Genomic DNA, 18,656 nt, shown 5'->3' on the forward strand with positions numbered 1-18,656 from the left:
ACCAACTTCATTTATCCAGCAAGCCTGCTTGGGCCCTGCAGTTCCTCCCTTTGGGAGCTTAGGACCAGCACAGTATACAGGGGCCCACGGTGTTCTCCTTGCACATCAAAAAGTATTGTTTAATCTTAACTGTAGGAACAAAGCATAGCCTGTTTTTAATGAATAGTCTAATGCATGTCTATCTTACCCAGGTTCCTGGGCCAGCCTAGTTCAGATGCCTACTATCTGTTCCACCATCCCTGACAGTATGTTTGTAAAGCCCACCAAAGTTCTTTATTCTCGGTTCCCTATAGTTGGCAGCCCGTGCCTCCAACAAACTCAGCAGGGGATCAGAGACAGTCAGCCTCTTCTTAAATTAACAGCTTGTACTCACACAGCAAATCCCCTTGCAGCAATCAGACACTCATACAGAACAAACTATTGATAAAGACCCCAAACTGGTCACATTGTCTCTCAGGAAGGAACTGAAGCAGGCTATTGGTTCAAAGTAGTTTTATTATTCCTAGAATAGTAAAATAACAAGTCTTGTATGTCAAACATAAGAAAGGGGAACAACTGTATCCAGTGGCCTAGGCCTGCTGATGCTGTCATAGTTCTGGGGGAGGAGGTAAGCATTAAGGTGACATTTAAAACAATAAGCTATAATTACTCCACAATGCAATGCTTGGGAATTCATAGCAGTAGCAAAGGGCCACATGACAATTACTCAATTGACATAAATCCAGGTTATAGGGACCATTGAAGATACTTTTATCACTAGGATCAGTCTAGGCAGGGAACTCTCACCATCAAATTGATACACAGATTATTTTAGACCAACAGGGGCCTGTATGCTATGCTTGACAAGGAGCCAGACAGAGCTCATTACCTTGGAGGCATTTCACTGTTAACAACACAGGGCATTCGCTGTAGATTGCAATTTAAGTGTGCACCCCAGACCCCAGCCGCTTCTACCAGTCAAGACAACACCAGGAGGGTCCCAGGCTCTCCAGTCCTTGGGGAAGGGGAAGTAAAGCTGATGCACGAAAAAGTGATCCTGTTTCACTGCACTCACGGAGGCATAAATGCTTGAAGTTTAGTAGGAGTGGCTTTGAGGTAAGTTTAAAAAATTGATTCAGCACGTGGGGTTTTCATCCCACTACCAATTACTAGCCAGCCACAGTCTCTCTCTACAGGTAGTATCAGTGGCCTGGAGTATGGCCCAGCCTACAGTCACAGGACAGGCAATTCAATAGCAGCTGGAGTCCCTAGAGCTCAACCACTCTCTTTTCTTGGTATGCTGGTCCCTAGTGCTTCTCTCTCATCGCTCTCTTGATCTAGTGCCCCCACGACAATCCTCTCTGCTGCTGCGGCCTTCTCCCTTCCTGGTCCTCTCTTCAACCCTTTCCTCTTTCCCGGGCTTGCTCAGACCCTTCTGTTCCTGATGGCCCTTCTCCCCTCGTCTCTCCACAGCTCTCTTGTCACGCTGCGCTCTCTCAGATTCCTCTTCCAGAGTAGTCTTGCTGGCACGCTTTCGCCCAGACCCACTCTGGGACTGCTGCCTTGGGTTAGCATATTGGTCGTAGGCAGAGTCTTCCTTTTCCTTTTTAATCCAAGCTGTGAGAGATGGCTCTCCTGCAGGAAGTGGCCTCTGCACACCTTGCAGGGCCCTCCTTTTCTCCTTCTGCTCCCTTTTGCTCTTCTCTTTATCTGCAATACAAATTGATGCCTGTGAGAGAGACCTCTGCCAGCATTGCCTTAGCTCCAACCTCCTATGCTATAGCAGTTCCACATGTTCCATTCCTTCCATTTCCAACTCCTGACCAAGAGAGCTTCTAGCCTCCCATGCTGTCCTCACCCACCCTTCCCACCACTCCATGCTGGCAGCACCCCTAAGGGGAAGCCCACTTCCCCAAGCTTCCTCACTAAGCTGTGCGGTCACATTATGATTGAATTTAGCTGTACCAAGGTTCTGAGTGCTGGGACTAGTACAGGCCATCCTTAACACACATATACTAGTTTTCTTTAATCTCCACCTACTAGGTGCATTTAAGATAGACACTCTAGACTCCAAGGAGGGGGATGGAGTCCATGTTTAATTATTGGGCATTGGTCAATGTACTCTACAACCTCCCACTGTGCATCTGTAGCCAGTCTCCCTTGTGTCAGTGGAGACTAGCATCGAGAAAAGATCCTTTAGTAGTAACTGCACTTTATGTATTCAGTCTTACTGCCACATTCAGCACCAATCAGTGTGAAAAATCTGCTCCCTGTTGTACCCACTGCTGGGCCTGTCCTACTGTTCTCCTCCTTCGCCATCCTCTCTCTGATTCTCCTGTGTTCTTGCCCCTGAAATTCCTTCCCTGTAGCAACTCCCACTTCCCACAGACCACTCTTTTCCCTCCTCTACAATGACTAGCAGTTAAATAGTTAATGTTCACACTGAAGCATGAGCACTAGATTTTAAAGCTGACTCTTCGAAAGATTAATAGAGAGCCAAAGAGCCCACATCTAAACCATTGTTTCAGATTGAGACTGAGGTCTCACATAGGATGTTTCCAGAATTAGCATTCTTGTACGAACATGCTTCACCTTTATTCTTTTTCACTGGTGCTTCACTGTCTTCTGAGGAAGAGTCAGAGGAAGTAGGTGATGGAGTTTTAGCCCCACAGCCTCTCTCACGTAGGACTTTTGTTACATCATCTATATCCTCCGAGTCCTTTGGGGGGCGATAGTTAGCCACATGGTCCACCCGAATTGTCCTTCCTTTTATCTATACAAAAGACAGGCCATTTATTAGTAAAGCTGCCAAATAAGCCAACAAATAAACCAACTACAGAAAATAGTCATCATGCACACAAATGCCATAGGACTTTTGTGAAGCTGGGTTACAATGACACTCAGAGCGGGGATGGTGCTGGGATTGGAGAAAAAGCAACTCCATGAACATAAACAAACCCTATCATTCAATTTGGGAGCAAGACCTACAAAATCACATGAGGCAGTGGGTGCCAACAGGAGTCCAATGTGCCCATCGATAGAGCAGGCACTGGCTGCAGCTGGCTCACAAAAGCTTCAGAAACCCTATCAGCCAGGGAAAGAGTACAAGAAGGAGGTTGCTCAAGGAGAGGTTGAAAGCTGCTCTGCTTAAAGACAGTCACAGCAGTCAGGGAACAGCAGCTTACTTCTGCTGACGGAACCAGCTGCTTGGATCTCTGGCTTGGGGAAACTCCTGCCTCACAGTGATTCTTGCGGGCACATTTTCATTCTTCATGCTGATAAGATGCTCAGAAAGATCCGATCAGATGTCAAAAGCATTCTCTTTGTAGAGCAAATAGGAGGAACTTCAGCCCCAAAGGTCTTTTCCGAAGAGGTCAAGCCTAAGGTCAGGGTTTTAATATGGACATGCTTTCTCTGCCAGAGTGCTAACACAAGGGTACCAAACATGTTATGGGGCAAGTGCAAGGTTCAAAGATTAATCTCATTTTGCAGTACTGTCTGCCTGCAAAATGAGTCTCTTTAGTCAGTCAGTGTACTTCGGTGTTACATTTAGAGACAAAGGTACTTTTTAAAAAAAAATGCATCTATGTAATCTCCTGGACGCATCATCAACTGACTTCCCCCTTCCTGACACCTCCCACAACCCCCTTGTTACCACCTCCATACACACCTTATTGTGAATTGTCCCTATCGGCTGCTTCACTCTGGGAATTCTCCAGTTACACATGCTATTGAACGCTTCCCCTTTTTCCCTTCTTTGGGGCATTTCTGCTCCTACCCTCAGATCAGTTTCCTGTAACTTTGAAGCTACCACCTTCTTTGTGGGTCCAAGCAGCAGCATGAAGGGAACAGCTGAAAATAAGCCACTTCTGAACCCAGTAGGGGGAAGGTTCAGTGTGGTAGGAGGAGGAATTGGCCTACTTCCACAACAGGAACACAGGCGGGACAGGATCCTCCTTCAAAGTCATTTTGTGGGACAGTGTGAGGGCAGCTGTAAGGACTGATGTTTAGGAGGGAAGCGGAGTAAGTACCTTGGATCAGACACAGGTTCCCTTCACAGTTCTACCCACTTCATTTCCTACACCATATCTAACGTGCCCTAGGTAGGTAGCTGGATCCAGTCCACATCCCATATTCTACATCTCTTCTCACGTGGCGCTAATATTCTGCTGTGATTCCCACTGCAGACATTATGAAAGCCATAAATGCTTCTAATTGCACCCTGGGATATGGAAAGAATAGTGAACTGGAGCTCCAAGTGGCCTAACGTCATGGCAAACAACAGCCTATGCTAGCAGCCAACCTGGGCACAGACAGGGCTTTATTTAAAGACAGCTCTCTTTTCTTTGATATGCCAACCTTGATCCCATTGAAATTGTCAACAGCAAGTATGGTGCTTCTCTGATCTTCATAGCAAATGAAACAGAAACCCTTCGATTTTCCAGTCTTTTTATCTCGCACCAGATTAATGTTCACAATTTCTCCATATCTAGAAAGAAAAAAAACTGTAGTCACAAGTGCTGAGGCTTAGCACCAAAGGCCAGGGAAACGACAATTCCATAGAAAAGTGCAACAGAGAAGGAAAAGTCATCAGCCTTTTGAGATTTTTCCTGCAACGCCTGGGGCTGGGCGGGGGGGTGTCTATGAGAGGCCATGTGTCATGCAGCATCCAGGCATAACATCAGCTGTTTGGCGTCATGCTACAACCCTGCTAAACCACTTGAGAATGAAAAATGAAATTCCACTTACTGTGAAAACACACAGATGATGTCACCTTCTGTCAACTCATAGGGGAGACCTCCTGGGGAAAAGGGGAAAACAGTAAATGGATGGAAGAAAACTAGGTAACAAATGTCCTTGAAAATTATTCATAAGTGAGAACTAGGAGTTAAATTGAAAGTGACCTTACAACCTCACCCACAAGAATTAGTTACACTGAAGTCTCCAACAATCCATTCAATGACAGGCCAAGACATCAGCAGAGAGATGATGGAGTGTGCATTGCTAATGACGGCAGAAGTTTTTCCAGTAATCTGTGCATTTGTGCGGCCACACAAGAGAAATTCAAATGCTGTCCAGCTCATGAGCGGGGAGTCCGCAAGAAGGTTTTGTGTTTGTCTTGGTGGTGCACATACGCACATGACTCAGTGCACATAAATAATTTATTCTGTGCATGGATGGAAAAAATTACAAGGAGCACTGGTGAAAAGATAATTTGGCAGCTAAAAGTAAGGGCCCTCAGGGTAAAGGTGGACAATACACAGGCGAATTAAGCAGCTGGGACTGCAGTTGCTTAAGGGATTTGTAATATATACCCACCTTCAGTTATGCAAGGTGCAGTTTACAGTTAAGTTAGAGTTGTGAATGTTCAACTTATGAAAATGGGAGCCACAGGTGCTCCTACTCTGAAAAATCAGGGCTCTGTGGTATGTGTCCTCACTATCCCAAGAGTGAGCACTGGGTAGAGAGGTACCTGCAGAACATACAGGCAGCTGGAATGGAACTTCCTCTTGTGGAAGGAAAGTATTAAGGAAGCCAAGCTGTCTGTATGAAAAAGGGAGACAGATGTGCAGAGACCTGGGGGGTTATTACACCTTGTGAGAGAGCAAAAAGAACCTCTTGCAGCAGGGATGAGCTCTACTGAAAAAAGAACAAAATGGGGAAATGCTATTTTATCTCAAACAGAAAAAAAAACCCAACAACTGTGAATAACAGCCCTTTGCTAACCAATCCCAACTGAACAAATGAAGACAAACTAGAGTCAATTCACAACATGTGGATAAAAGTGGTTCAAAATCAGGAATCCAGAACTAGAGAAAAAGAAGAGATTATACTTGCACAGTAGCAGGGGATATGTTCAAATATCAAGTCCATAAAATGAACCTGAGAGAGCTAGGAAAATATCTTGGAGGTAGCCATGTTAATCCGTGTCTTCAAAAACAACAAGAAGTCCTGTATCGGAGGGGTAGCCGTGTTAGTATGGATCTGTAACAGCAACGAAGGTCCTGTGGCACCTTATAGACTAACAGAAAAGTTTTGACTTTACCTGATGAAGCAGGTCTTTGCTCACAAAAGTTTATGCTCCAAAATATCTGTTAGTCTATAAGATGCCACAGGACTTCTTGTTGTTTAGGAAAATATCTTGAAGTCTTGGGACCGAAGTCCTGTATCTCCTTTTTTCCAGTCTCTTTGGGCCTAAATCATGTCAAAACTGCATGATCCACACCGAGCAAACAGAAGCCAAGACCCTTGGACCACCTGCACCAACAAAATGTTCTCTCAGTGCCTCTCAGCAAAGACTGGCATGGTTACAGCACACAGCAACAGTGAAATAGAGTTCACTTCATGCTCCGTTTCCAGAGCTACTCACAAGTTTCACGACACAGGCTGTGGGGTAACCAGCACCAAGACTTGTACCAAGCACATACCCACAAAGATCCAAGCGCTATCCCTGTACTGTGCATGCCAGGATACCTTCTCCTGTACGCCAAGGTCAGCCTCCCGCTCATTGAGCTCATTGATCAGCTTCACCTTTGTCAAGGGGCTGCAGGGCAGAGGCCAAAGAGTCACCAAGGTGGAGATGTCTCTCTGTCTACTGTCTCCTTCCACACACAACCTCTATGCCCCTTGCATGTCACCCACAAGCACCCCACATCCCCTGCACAGCTCCCTGCACACACATCCCCATGGAGCCCCACCACAAACTCCCCCTGTATCCCCTACCCAGCTCCCCACCTCTCCAAACTCCCCCTGTATCCCCTGCACAGCTCGCCACCCCCACAACCTCCCCCTGCATCCCCTGCACAGCTCCCCACCCCCACAACCTCCCCCTGCATCCCCTGCACGGCTCCCCACCCCCACAACCTCCCCCTGCATCCCCTGCACGGCTCCCCACCCCCACAACCTCCCCCTGAATCCCCTGCACAGCTCCCCACCCCCACAACCTCCCCCTGCACGGCTCCCCGCCCCCACAACCTCCCCCTGCATCCCCTGCACAGCTCCCCGCCCCCACAACCTCCCCCTGCATCCCCTGCACGGCTCCCCACCCCCACAACCTCCCCCTGCACGGCTCCCCGCCCCCACAACCTCCCCCTGAATCCCCTGCACAGCTCCCCGCCCCCACAACCTCCCCCTGCATCCCCTGCACGGCTCCCCACCCCCACAACCTCCCCCTGCACGGCTCCCCGCCCCACGGGCGCACGAGGCCCCCAAACGTACTTCATGGCGGCAACTGCCAGGCCCCGAGCTCTCGCGCACGCGCACGTTCCGGGACACCCCGAGCGGAGCCGCGCGCGCTCCCCGGCTGGGCGGGGCGGAGCGGAAAGGGGCGGGGCCTGTCCCCGGCCCGGACGCGCGGGTCCGTGCAGCGCGCGGGTGTCCAGGTGGCCGCGGGCGGTATGCGGCGCTGGGGACATGGGGGGCCGGGGGGCGTGTTTGGGGGGCAGGTGGCTGGTGCTTGCGGGGGGGCAGAGGAGGTGGTGCGGGGGAGCCGGTGGTTGGAGCTTGGGGCCGGGTGATGTCGGCTGGCTGGATGTTCCGGGGGAGGCAGAGGAGATGGTTTGGGGGCTGGGGCAGCTGGTGCTGGGGGAAGCAGGGAGACGGGGGTACCCCCGTATGAGAGGGGGAGCCGTGTTAGTCTGTATCTTCAAAACCAGCAAGAACTCCTGTGGCACCTTATGGACTGACAGATATTTTGGAGCATCGGCTTTCGTGGGCACAGACCCGCTTCCCTGGTTCATTCACACTCCCACATCTCTCCCCTCCGTTCGAGAGACCTGGACCTGCCTGGAACCCACTCCTTCTCCTGCCTCCCTTGTATTAATTTAGGTCAGTGCTTCTGAACCAGCAGTATGTGCTCCCGTGGGGGTGTGCAAAGTCTGTGAGGGTGTACATCAACAGCTGTAGCTGGTGGGGCAGGTAGGACAGGTTCAGGACTGTCCCAAGTGCAGCGTGGCATTAGGAGGTGGCAAGAGGGCCCAGTCTGAGTTATAGCAACAGACCTTTTTGTTTGGCTTGGTTCAGGCTTGCTACCTGTCTTCTGCATCTCTTCCTATCAACAGTTGTTAGAGGTTATTGTGACATTGTGTGCACTTCTTACCTGGTTGGACACACAGTTAGGGTGAATTTGTGATCCCAGTTATCACACCTCCCCCTGGTGAGAGCCAACCCAGCTTCTCCCTCCCTTCTTCATGCCACTGGAGACACTAGGAGCTACTGAGCACTGTCCTCCGCTCTGATGGGGGCAGAGGGTGCTGGGACTCCTGGGTCTTCTGCCAAGTTGCCCCACCCCATACATGCCAAGCCCTCTGAGACCATTGGCACTACAGGTTCCAGCCTCTGCTCTACTACTTCCCAAGTACCAGTGGTAATAAGCTGGCCTGTAGCTGCCACATGCTGCTGCCTACAGCTGTATGAGTGACTGCACCAACCGTCCTCCCTCACCCCCCATATCTGGTGCCCCAAGTCCAAGCAAGGCTGGCTCCTAGGATCCGAACTGAGGACAAAACCCATAGCCTCCAGAAAGTTGACAGATTTATTGAAAATCTGCAGTTTAGCAACTTTTAATAAAGACTGAAAAACTTCTGTGAGGCCTAAGAAGTTACTAGGTTTACTGAAACAACAAGACGTCCTGTGGCACCTTTTAGATTAACAGAAATTTTTGAGCATAAGCTTTTGTGGGCAAAGACCTGCTTCGTCAGGGGCATCTGACTTCTTGTTGTTTTTGAAGATACAGACTAACACAGCTACCTCTCTGATAGATTTACTGACAAATACAGGCTGTGTCTCCACTTACCTGGAAGCTTGATGGCTGCTACACAATTTTTGGTACGCCCATTGCATACCAAAAATCACCTTTGCAGCCATCGACTTCCGTGCCTGTCTTCACAGCAGAAGCTCAATGGGAGGCTCATACTGTTGATGTTCCTTAATACCATGCTGCTCAAAAGAAGTTCCGTGGTCGACAGTCACCCTGCAATGCGCTGTTTTGCACATGTGTGAAACAGCATCCCGGAAGATCGAAAGTAAGCATTCGATCTTCCACAGTGAGTGTAGACCCAGACTGAGTCAGTTGGGAACGCTGCTCCATGCTGGACATGACCTGGCTTCTGAGCACAATATTGGGGTCACCTGCTGGGAAGACCTTCCTGTGAGGAAATCACCTGGCAACAGGTACTGATCTCTTTCTGTGTCCCCACACAGGACACTAGAGGCTGAGACTCAGCAAAGGAACTTCTTGGTCCCTGGCTCCACAGGCATCTTCCCACTCTGAATAGCCAACCCCACGGAACTGCCAGAGCCGCACCACCACAAATAGCCTCTCACCGTGCAGCCACTCTGCTCCAGCTTCCTTGGCTTGTTAATTAGCAGTACTACAAGAACATAGCTGTGGCTGGTAAGCGAAGCCCCGCTGCAAATCTGCCTAGGTCCTACCGGTGTGTTATCCGGTAGCATATCAGGATTTGACACCCAACTTTCATTAGATGTAATGGGACTCAGGCAGCTTTGAAAAATCACCTTGAATAGCTAAGGTCCCCCAGTTTAATACTGACCACTCGACTCTCCATCGACATGCAAAGAGGTGGTAACATGGGGTGGAGGTGATGCCTTTAGACAACGGATGTCCAGGACATCAGCAGTCCTGAAAATTAGGCTGAAAAAAATTAAGCTAAAAAAAAAAACCCCAAAAGATTTATTCCTTAGATTCATTATTTTTAGCAGGTGATGATCTTACCCTTGCTGGGTTTGCATCACCAAGCTGTGAGTAATGTGACTGACACCAGGCCAGAGCTCTGCAGCAGAGCCCCCGTGCTTGTCTCCTGGTACCGCTAGCCCTAGACACTGAGGTTCGGATGCTACTGAGATTGCTCGGTCTGTTTGCCTGCTGTTCCCCCAGAACACTCACTCCTCCACAGCACAGCTGCTTTAGCAGCAAGGGCTAGTTCCAGGCACACCCCGAAAGCTGGAACTTCCTTTGCACAGTGTGCAGAGCTGTGGCCTTGGGTATATGTGGTCACTAGATGAGTGGTGTCCAATAAGAATTTCAGGATCGCCACAGCCTGCCCCATCCCCCCACCTGCAGAGCCAGACACACGCACCCCAGAACCAGGCACCCCTCGCCCCTAGAGCCAGGCAACCCCCCGCAACTGCTGGCGACTCACCAGAGCTGCCGCCGCCACTCCAGAACCGCCGGGCCGCACAAGCTGTGCTGGGCCCCGTGGCTGAGGCTGCACCAGGCCCTGCAGCTAGACACGGCTGGACACAATCCATTCACGCCAGGCTGGAGCTGCTGCCACCATGCATTTGTCCCACCAAGTGGTGGGGCAGGTGCGCGGAGCGGGCAGAGGATGTTCCATTTTGCCACACCGCAGTGTCCCGTTCACGGCATGTGGCGATTGGGAGGTGTATTGGACACCGCAGCACCAGGCTGTCCTTTCGCAGAGACACAAATTGGGTAAGATAATATTTTTTGTGAACCAGCTCCTGGTGGTGGGAGAGAGAAGCACGGTGTAGTTCTAAAGCTTGATTCACCACCAGAAGTCGGTTCAATAAAAGAGATTTCACCCGCCTTGTCTCTAATATCCTGGTGTAACAGCATAACCAATATGGTCTCTCTTTAGCCGGACTAAGAGGCCTAGAGCTCTTCTGCAGCCAGAGTAAAAAGCACCAGTCAGTAACTGTGAAGCTACAGGTCACATACTCACATTCCATCTACCTTTCAGTACAATAGGGTCACATCAGGCTGTTAAGATCACATCCTAATGCTACCCACTGTTACATAGATCTCAAGATAAGTAAGAAAAACTTACTTAATAGCATTTCATCTGGCAAGCAATGACTTATCAATAAATAGCTTAGGTTGTGGAATTACCATTCTATGATGCTTGTCCTCACTTTTCTACTCTTTTCTGTATAATCTCAGTCTGGTTTGTAATTGCTCCCATCTGCTGTATGATGAATTTTGCTAAGTGTAAATCAGTTAGGGGGTGGTGGGTTATGATTGGTTAAGTAATTCTGTTACAGTATGGCACATGAACACATGGTTTAAATCGTGACGGGAACTTTCTGAGTCACTATAGGGGCTCGTCTGCATACTTGGCTCAATCTAATTCTTGACCTCCCGCCCCACCCCTCCACTCTCTGATTTGCTCACCTTGATTATCTTTTTCTGATTTGTCCTCCTTGCTTACTGTTTTTGGTTCTCTCTGCCTTAAATATTGAGTCTGGCTATGGTCTGAAGAAGTGGGTCTGTCCCATGAAAGCTCACCTAATAAACTATTTTACTAGTCTTTAAAGTGCTACTTGACTGCTTTTTGTTCTGTTACAGTAGGTTATGATTGGTCAAGGTAGAGCTATGCAGGACTCAAGTTTCAGTGCTTAAACTGGCATCCAAGAAGGAAAAAGCAGGAAGGAAAGAGCATCAAGCAGGAAGGGAAGAAGGATGGAAGGAGGAACACCTTAAGGAGGTCTCCCCCCAACCCCGCCAAGACCCTGAGGTGCAGCAACCAGCATCCAGAGAATGACTTCGATTGCCCCAAGAGGAAAAGTCTGCCTGTCTTATCGGGACTGGTGAGCATGATACTGCGTGCTTACCATGCATTCTGCTTTCTTGGTAATTGTAAATAAATAGAGAATATTACTGTGTAAGGCTTTTTCATAGGCACAGATCCTGCAGACCAGCAGAGAATTATGCCTTGAGCCCTAGGAATTGGGAAAGGGTGGGAGTTTAAATTACCAGGGTCATACCTTGAGCCCTACGGATTGGGGAAAGGTATATGTGTTCCTGAGTGTGGAAGAGCGAAAGAAATTTATGCAGGTAATGCTGGGAGTAGCCTAGATACAAAAACACTTTTATAGAGAAGTGGAAGTACCTTAATTCAGATTATTATAGCAAAGTCCAGTTGGAAAGGATCTCCTTATATGATGTAGAGAAAAGAATAAATCACTCACCCCCACCCCATGGTAACACACACACCACTACCATAGCACATGGGCAACTGTGTAGCAGGAACATGGCAGGATAGGAAGTAAAGAAGACTCTTGTATTTACCTAAAACTACAAAGGGGACGTTAGTTAAATTCATAGACTCCACGGTCTGAAGGAACCACAATGCTTGTATATTCAGACCTCCTTCCTGTGTAACACAGCTCAGATAATCTCCCCCCCAATAACTTCTAGGGTAGAACTTTTAGGAAAACATCCAATCTGGATTTTAAAATTATCAGTGGTGGAGACTCCACCACGGCCATTGGTGAGTAGTTCCAATGGTAATTACTATAGTTAAAAAAGTTATACCTTACCTGCAGTCTGAATTTGTCTCGTTTTAGCTTCCAGCCATTGAATTATTAGACCTTGCTCTGCTAGACTGAAAAGTCCATTAAGGATTTGTTCCCCATGTCAGCATTTATAGACAGTGATTCAGTCACCCTTAACTGGTCTCTTTGTAGACTGTGCTCTTTGAGTCTAGCACTATAAAGGAAGATCTTATTTTAAATCATTCTTGTAGCTCTTCTCTGAGCGCTCTCCAATTTAGCAACATCCTCCTTGAATCATGGACAGCAGAAACGGACATGCGATTCCAGCAGCTGTAACACCAGTCCCACACACACACACAGGTAAAATAACCTCTCTACCCCTACTCAAGATTATCCAGTTTACCTCCCTCAGGATCACATTAACCCCTTTTATCACATCGCCACCCTGGGAGCTCACACTCAGCTGATTCTCTCTTCCCCCTAACAAATCATTTTTGGAGTGACTGCTCCGCAGGCTGGAGTCCCCCATTCTGTAACTACAGCCAGACATTCCTTGTTCCTACATGTAGACATTTCCATTCCACAGTACTAAAATGCAAGATCTAGATCATTCGCTACCCGTGACCCTTCCTCTTCGTTATTTACCACTCCCCCAATTTTGATGTCACCCTCAAACTTTATCCGTGATGGTTTTATGTTCCTTTCTAGGTCACTGATTCTGTTCAAGTAGCACAAGGCCAAGAACAGATTGCTGCAATAGAGACATTTTGCAACCTTTCAGAATTAGCTGGTTTTTAATCAGCGTCATGTGTACCACATTATTTTTATAGCTGTGAGGGTCTGGTCAGTTCAGCGTCCAATCCAGGGCCTGTCCTGTAGCTCTGGGTTCCTCACTACTGTACCACCCAACTGAGGCTGCTCACACGACAAGTCTACTAGCACACAGATCACACTCCGCCATGTGTAGCTGTAGCCCTGGTCCAGCAGCTCAGGCCCCATCAGCATGCCAGCAACACATCCAAGTTACTCCAGCCTTATTTACAACTAGCAAGATGATCCCAACACAGTCCCAGTCCTGAACTTCCCCCAAAACTATGTATCCTGAAGTGTCCAGCTCTCTCCTGTGCCGCTGTGAAAAATAATTATGTTCACTGCTCTTGTAAAAGAGATAAGACCACATCACAGCTTACTATCTTAAGTGGGGCGGGGGCGGTGTGAATATCCCCTTCCCTTTAAGCACAAAGCTGAGTTGGTTTCTATTAAGAATGAAATACATTTATTAACAAAATATACACAGGATTAAGGAGTTCCACAGGCTGACTGTGCATTGCGATTCCTCTTTGATTGGCGAACCTATTTTAAGATGTATAATTTCAACGTGTCCATAATCAGATTGTGCACCTACATTGCACAGCATTGCTACCTAGTGGGAGTTCTGAGCTACCCGATGACAATCTGTATCTAAAAGGTGTCCCATAATAACAATAGTGAGTTAGGGCTGATCAGACCAACTGAGAGTCAGGTGCCGCTTTCCCTCTGCCCTAGGGCTGTTCTCAACATCACACAGTCATTCAAAATGTTAGATTTTACCCGTCCAGGGATCCTACTCAGAGCAACGTGCACAAGTCAGGCCATTCAGCTGTTGCAGAACAGCAGCTAGGATACCTCTCCACACAGCATCAAACGGTCGAGTCTCATGGCATAACTGGAACGTGTCCTGCAGAATTTACCTAGGGTTAATGTCTGAGGTGGTTAGCTGGACAGCCAGCCAGGGGCTTTTCTCTTCTGATGGTTCTAGTCCTAGATGAGACACCATTCCTTCCAGCGCAGAGATATCCTGAATGCCCTGTTCACAGGCAAAGACAGACTCAAAGCAGACATCGGTGATACAAATTTTATTTTGTTAACATTAAATTATCATGAAATAAGCAGGTGTCCTTCTCATCCGGGCACAAACCTCTCCCCCTCCCAATAACGTTAACCTAGAATGCACAGCCACTGTTCAGCAGGGGCAGGAATTTTTATTGTTAGCATCTTGCGTGAGCGCCAGTTTCTGCACCTTTCCCTGCTGCCTCTCCATATCCCGATAGAGCAGGGACTTCTGGGCCTTCAGCCGGCAGGCCAGGCACATGAAAATGGACTCCACATTCTGACTCTCTTTGGGGTCCTTGGCTGACGTTTCAAACAAAAGCATGTTATGAGCATCCGCAAATTTCAGGGCCACACTGGATGGCACCTGAATTTGTTCTCTTAAGTCACATTTGTTCCCAACAAGCACCTTGGGGACGAAAGGGGGCACAGCGTGCCCGTTGCATTCCTCAATCCACATCTTGAGATTGGTGAAGGAAGCCATCTTAGTGACATCATAGACAAAGATAACGGCGTGCACGTTGCGGTAATAGTGTTCTACCATGCTCTTTCGGAACCGCTCCTGGCCAGCTGTGTCCCAGACCTGCACCTGGAAAACAAAGCACAGTGTGCCTGAGGCAGCCAAGATGCAGGATGAGGATGGCCTGTAGCACAACCTCCACCCCAACACGGAGCAGGCCTTGTGTCTCAGGAACGGGCAGATTTTTGCGGGCAGAGGCTGGAGGCAGAGACCTGGGGCATTTCCTCTTAGTCTGTATCTTTCTCAATACGCACGGAACCCTGGTTCAGCTTGATTAGTAAGGCTAGACCACGGCTAAGCTCCACATGGCTAATTCTCCTTCACCTCCACTGCCACCGCTGAGCCTTCCCTGGGTGGCTCTCTACTTTACCTGCAAATGGTCCCTGTACTCTGGCCAAGAAGCCTTGATCCTCTGGCCTTACCCTGCGCAAAGTGGCTCTCTGGGATTCACCCGCTTTTGCTGAGCATCCTGCCGGCAATACCCCTCAGACAGACCCTCTGAGTGCCTCCTCTCTAAACGTGTTTGTTTCACTGCCATCCTCGCCGTGGCAACGATGTGCACAAGGCAGCCGGCACACCACACGCCAACACGAGACCAGGCTGGAATCCGCCTCCGCCAGCATCCTGCTCCAGAAGCAGTGACAAGCCCTCTAGCGCACCCGGCCTCTTGTAGAGGGGTCAACCTGACAGGGGAAGAAATAGGAAAATTCCTTCCTGACCAGCCCCTGCAGGTGCACCCTGAAGCCCGGGTTTGATTCTTTTTTAAAAGTGCAGGTGGACGTGGAAATCAGCCGGGTTCCATATCGACCCAGCGCCATGGCACCTTCATGCAGCAGGAGAGTCTCTCAAGCTGGCAGGATGCAAGCGTGGTCGTTCCTCCTGTGTTGCCATTCAGTTCCTAGAGCGACCCCCTTTAGTGTGAATCACAAGGACAGTGCGGGAAGGAGGGGCTGCCCTGGCCTCACTGTTGTGCAGATCTTCCAGCTCCCAGCCTCTCACGAGCCCTCTTTCCAGTGTACCCAACCCTCATGTTTCCCCTCTGCCAGAACTCCAGCCTGGGCCGCTAACCCCTCTCCCCACACAGCTCAAGCGTAAGCAGCCAGGGAGGGAAGCAGGCTGGGCACTTCTCAGGCCTGGAGGAGTAAGACGGACATCAGGCCACATGGACGCCAGGCCAACGTGTGGTGTGAATCGCACGAGCATGAACACAGGGCACAGGAACAATGCCGGCCGACAACATATTGAACACGTATGACAGCTCTTATCACCATGGAAACGTCTGATGATGGAGTGGTCACACTGAGATGTTGAGCACCTGGGAGCCGCCCCCCCTCAGCCTGGTGGGCAGCACACTGCCCTGGGAGATGGGAGGCCCAGGTTCAAATGTCATCTGCTCCATCCAATTTGAAGCAGAGACCTGGGTCTCCCAGGCAAGCATCCTGCCACTGGGATACAGAGCAAGTCTCCAGCTGGAGCGTTTCACTTATGTAACTAACAGGGTCAGAGAGATGGACTCAGCAGCCCAGTGGCTACAGCTCTTGCCTGGTTTCTGACCCTTTCACTCTCATTTGGGTCACATTCTCAGGGTTTTCATCGGCATCCGGGAGGAGCTAGAAGCTGACAGCTCCCCCCGTCCCCATGAAAAAGCTGAGCGTGATCATCAGATCACGAGTTACAGAGAACCACCAAATACTGTGAGTTGTGGTAAAATGGCATGAGCTGACTGACTGTTCCATTTGCAGAAGCCCTCAGCCTCTGGGGTCACTCAAGCTGCAGCCTGCCAATCTTCCCATCCTCTCTGCTACATCACCCAGCCAGTCAAAGCCCACCAGCCTCAAACATCCAGCTTGACTTCCCAGTGTCAGCCCCCAGGGCTGGCAGCCATACCCAATCTCTGCACTGAGCGGATGGGGTGAGCATTTTGCAGAATCTCAGCTTTTGTTTAAAAGGTGGTTCTGGTCCTCACTTTGGCGAATACAAGTCTGAAAACACCTGAGTGCCGCCTAACGGCTCAGAAACCAGGAGGCAAAACCGTGAAAAAAGACCCACCATCAAGTCTCTCGTGGTTTGGGGGCTTGGCTCATTGTGTTGGCTGTCTGGGGAGGTGCTACACTTCTTCCAACGGAGAACGCAAGCAAGAGAAGGCAACCACACAGAGCAAGCTGCTCGAGAGCTGCTCCCAGCGTAGCCATTACAGATGGACACAGCAAGGAACATCCCACTGGGCTGCCAGTTGACTTCACATGCTGCTGCAGGGCCTTGAACAAGTCACAGCAAGTGGTTGGGTCCACAGCTCTGCTCAGCAAACTGCAACCTTCCTGGGCCTACAGCCCAGCTCTGCAAAGCCGGCCATGTTCCCCAGTGCTCTCCAGGCCCAGCAGCAGAAGTCCTAAGCAGCTACCAACTCCTTTTTCCAAGCTCTCACTCAACCACTCCCCCACGCGGCTCCCTTGCTCCAAACCTGGGCTCATGGGACCCACAGCATTCTCACCAAGAGCAAGCACCTCCTCCTCTACCCACCTTGGAACTGGTCTCCCCCCCACGGGCCTGGTCCATGGCCCTCCTGCTTGAAGGCCTGGTTTCCAAGCCTTGCAGGACATAGGCCTGCCCTGGTGGAAATGCCAGGGCCCTCCTGCCGCCCTCCTGCCACCCACCCCCGCATCAAACCCTCATAAGTCTCCTGTCCCATCCACTCCAGCCTCCTCATGCCCCTCCACCCCTCCCACCCCCTTGTACGTCCTGTGCCCACTTCACCTCAGCCCCTGCCCCCTCCACAATGCTCCCCATCCCCTGGATGTTCCCCCCAACCCCTATGCAGCTCCCCACCCACTCCTGCCCCTAAAACTTGCTACTGCAATCGCCACTCTCTCACATGCCCTTGCCACCCCAAGGCCTCCCCCTGCTTCCAGCTCCCCACCAGGGACGGCCTCATTCATGTCCCACTGCCCCCCATCCCTGCAACAGCTTCCTCGCTTGCCACCCTTCCTTACCGCACCCATCTCCGCCGCCGCCCCCTCACTTCTCTCCCACACACCCCCACTCGCCTCCAGGCCCTGCCAATCATCCCCCTGGCCTTTGCATGCCTCCAGAGTGCCCCAGCACCCTCCCCGTCCCCTTCTCTGCAGGGGAGGCCTCACCTGCCCGCCGGCTCCCCCAGTGCCTGCCCCGTGTCCCCCCGGGTCACAGCCGCCTGGGTCCCCTCCACCTCAGTTCCCCACTCACCCGCATCCCCCCACCTCCGCCCAGCACCCCCCTTCGCTGCCCCCCCCCACCTTGATCTTCTCCCCCTCGATCTCCACCGTCTTCTCGCGGAAGTCCACGCCGATGGTGGCCTCGGTGCTGGCGGGGAAGGCGCCCCCGCAGAAGCGGAAGGTCAGGCAGGTCTTGCCCACGTTGGAGTCGCCGATGACGATGATCTTGAAGATGCGGACCCGCAGGCACTGCTCCAGCGAGGCGTCCAGCGCGGCCGGCCCGGGGGGCTGCATGCCGGGCGGCGGCCCGCGCACAAAGGCGGGAGGGAGGCGGCTGGCGGCGGCAGCAGAGTCAGCGCGGCGGAGACCCTCCCCCTGCCGCCGGCTCGGCTCGGGGCGCCCCCGCAGGGCCCGGCCGCTCGCCGGGTCCGCCCTCTGCCGGCGCAGCCCGGGAAGGGGGCTCCGCTCCGGCCGGGTCACGCAGGCGGGGAACGGCCCTTCCCCAGCGACCCCGCCCCTGCAGCGAGCCGGGAACCCGCGGGCACAGCCCGTCCCCCTCCCAGCCGGCTCTTGTAGGCGCGGCCCCCAGCTCGGGGCGGGCGGGCAGGCGGGAGGAGCGGGGCTCTCCGGCTGCGGGAGCCCGGCCTGGCGCACCGAGCGTGCGCGGCCCCCGGGGCGACGCGTGCAGCCCCTGCGCGAATCTCCTCCGGGCGCCTGAAGCCGCACCCAGGCGGGGTTGCTGCCGGTGGGACCATCAGCGCGCACCTGGGACAGGTATCGCGGGGCCACGCGGTCAGGCCTCTGGCCCAGCCGGGGACGAGCCCCTCACTTTGCTGGGCGCT

The 18,656-nt window shown here is 51.3% G+C and overlaps 2 protein-coding genes and 1 long non-coding RNA gene across 5 annotated transcripts; 1 reads left to right on the top strand and 2 right to left on the bottom strand.

The window, feature by feature from the left end:
* Positions 1–475: 475 nt before the first annotated feature.
* RBMX2 (RNA binding motif protein X-linked 2) lies at positions 476–7,239 on the bottom strand. Its single transcript, XM_075007639.1, has 6 exons — positions 7,198–7,239; positions 6,408–6,523; positions 4,729–4,780; positions 4,339–4,468; positions 2,572–2,752; positions 476–1,689 (listed from the first exon to the last, which is right to left on the bottom strand). Exons 1-6 carry the CDS (start codon positions 7,200–7,202, stop codon positions 1,301–1,303), a joined length of 873 nt encoding a protein of 290 aa, XP_074863740.1. The 5' UTR covers positions 7,203–7,239; the 3' UTR covers positions 476–1,300.
* A 58-nt stretch (positions 7,240–7,297) lies between these two features.
* LOC142020059 (uncharacterized) lies at positions 7,298–11,612 on the top strand. Of its 3 annotated transcripts, none has more exons than XR_012647265.1 (4): positions 7,298–7,374; positions 7,668–7,806; positions 9,181–9,373; positions 11,306–11,612. It is a non-coding gene; the product is annotated as an uncharacterized LOC142020059 (long non-coding RNA). The 3 variants fall into 3 exon arrangements; XR_012647264.1 differs by having other exon boundaries at positions 7,307–7,374; positions 7,635–7,806; XR_012647266.1 differs by lacking the exon at positions 7,668–7,806 and having other exon boundaries at positions 7,307–7,374.
* A 1,974-nt stretch (positions 11,613–13,586) lies between these two features.
* On the bottom strand, positions 13,587–18,252 carry RAB33A (RAB33A, member RAS oncogene family). Its single transcript, XM_075007616.1, has 2 exons — positions 17,896–18,252; positions 13,587–14,692 (listed from the first exon to the last, which is right to left on the bottom strand). The coding sequence occupies exons 1-2, from the start codon at positions 18,106–18,108 to the stop codon at positions 14,237–14,239; spliced, it is 669 nt and encodes a 222-aa protein (XP_074863717.1). The 5' UTR covers positions 18,109–18,252; the 3' UTR covers positions 13,587–14,236.
* Positions 18,253–18,656: the final 404 nt, after the last annotated feature.

The sequence above is a fragment of the Carettochelys insculpta genome, chromosome 13, assembly GCF_033958435.1.
Source record: "Carettochelys insculpta isolate YL-2023 chromosome 13, ASM3395843v1, whole genome shotgun sequence".
Taxonomy (NCBI): Eukaryota; Metazoa; Chordata; order Testudines; family Carettochelyidae; genus Carettochelys; species Carettochelys insculpta.

Bases quoted from the DNA above. Each gene is read 5' to 3' on its own strand.
- RBMX2 (XM_075007639.1), bottom strand. The intron at 4,781-6,407 runs GTATGTGCTTGG...CCTTTTCCCCAG, and splicing joins TAGCGCTTGGATCTTTGTGG to GAGGTCTCCCCTATGAGTTG. The intron at 4,469-4,728 runs GTAAGTGGAATT...TTTTCTTTCTAG, and splicing joins ATCATCTGTGTGTTTTCACA to ATATGGAGAAATTGTGAACA.
- RAB33A (XM_075007616.1), bottom strand. From the start codon at position 18,108: ATGCAGCCCCCCGGGCCGGCCGCGCTGGACGCCTCGCTGGAGCAGTGC. The intron at 14,693-17,895 runs GTGGGGGGGGGC...TTTGTTTTCCAG, and splicing joins TCGAGGGGGAGAAGATCAAG to GTGCAGGTCTGGGACACAGC.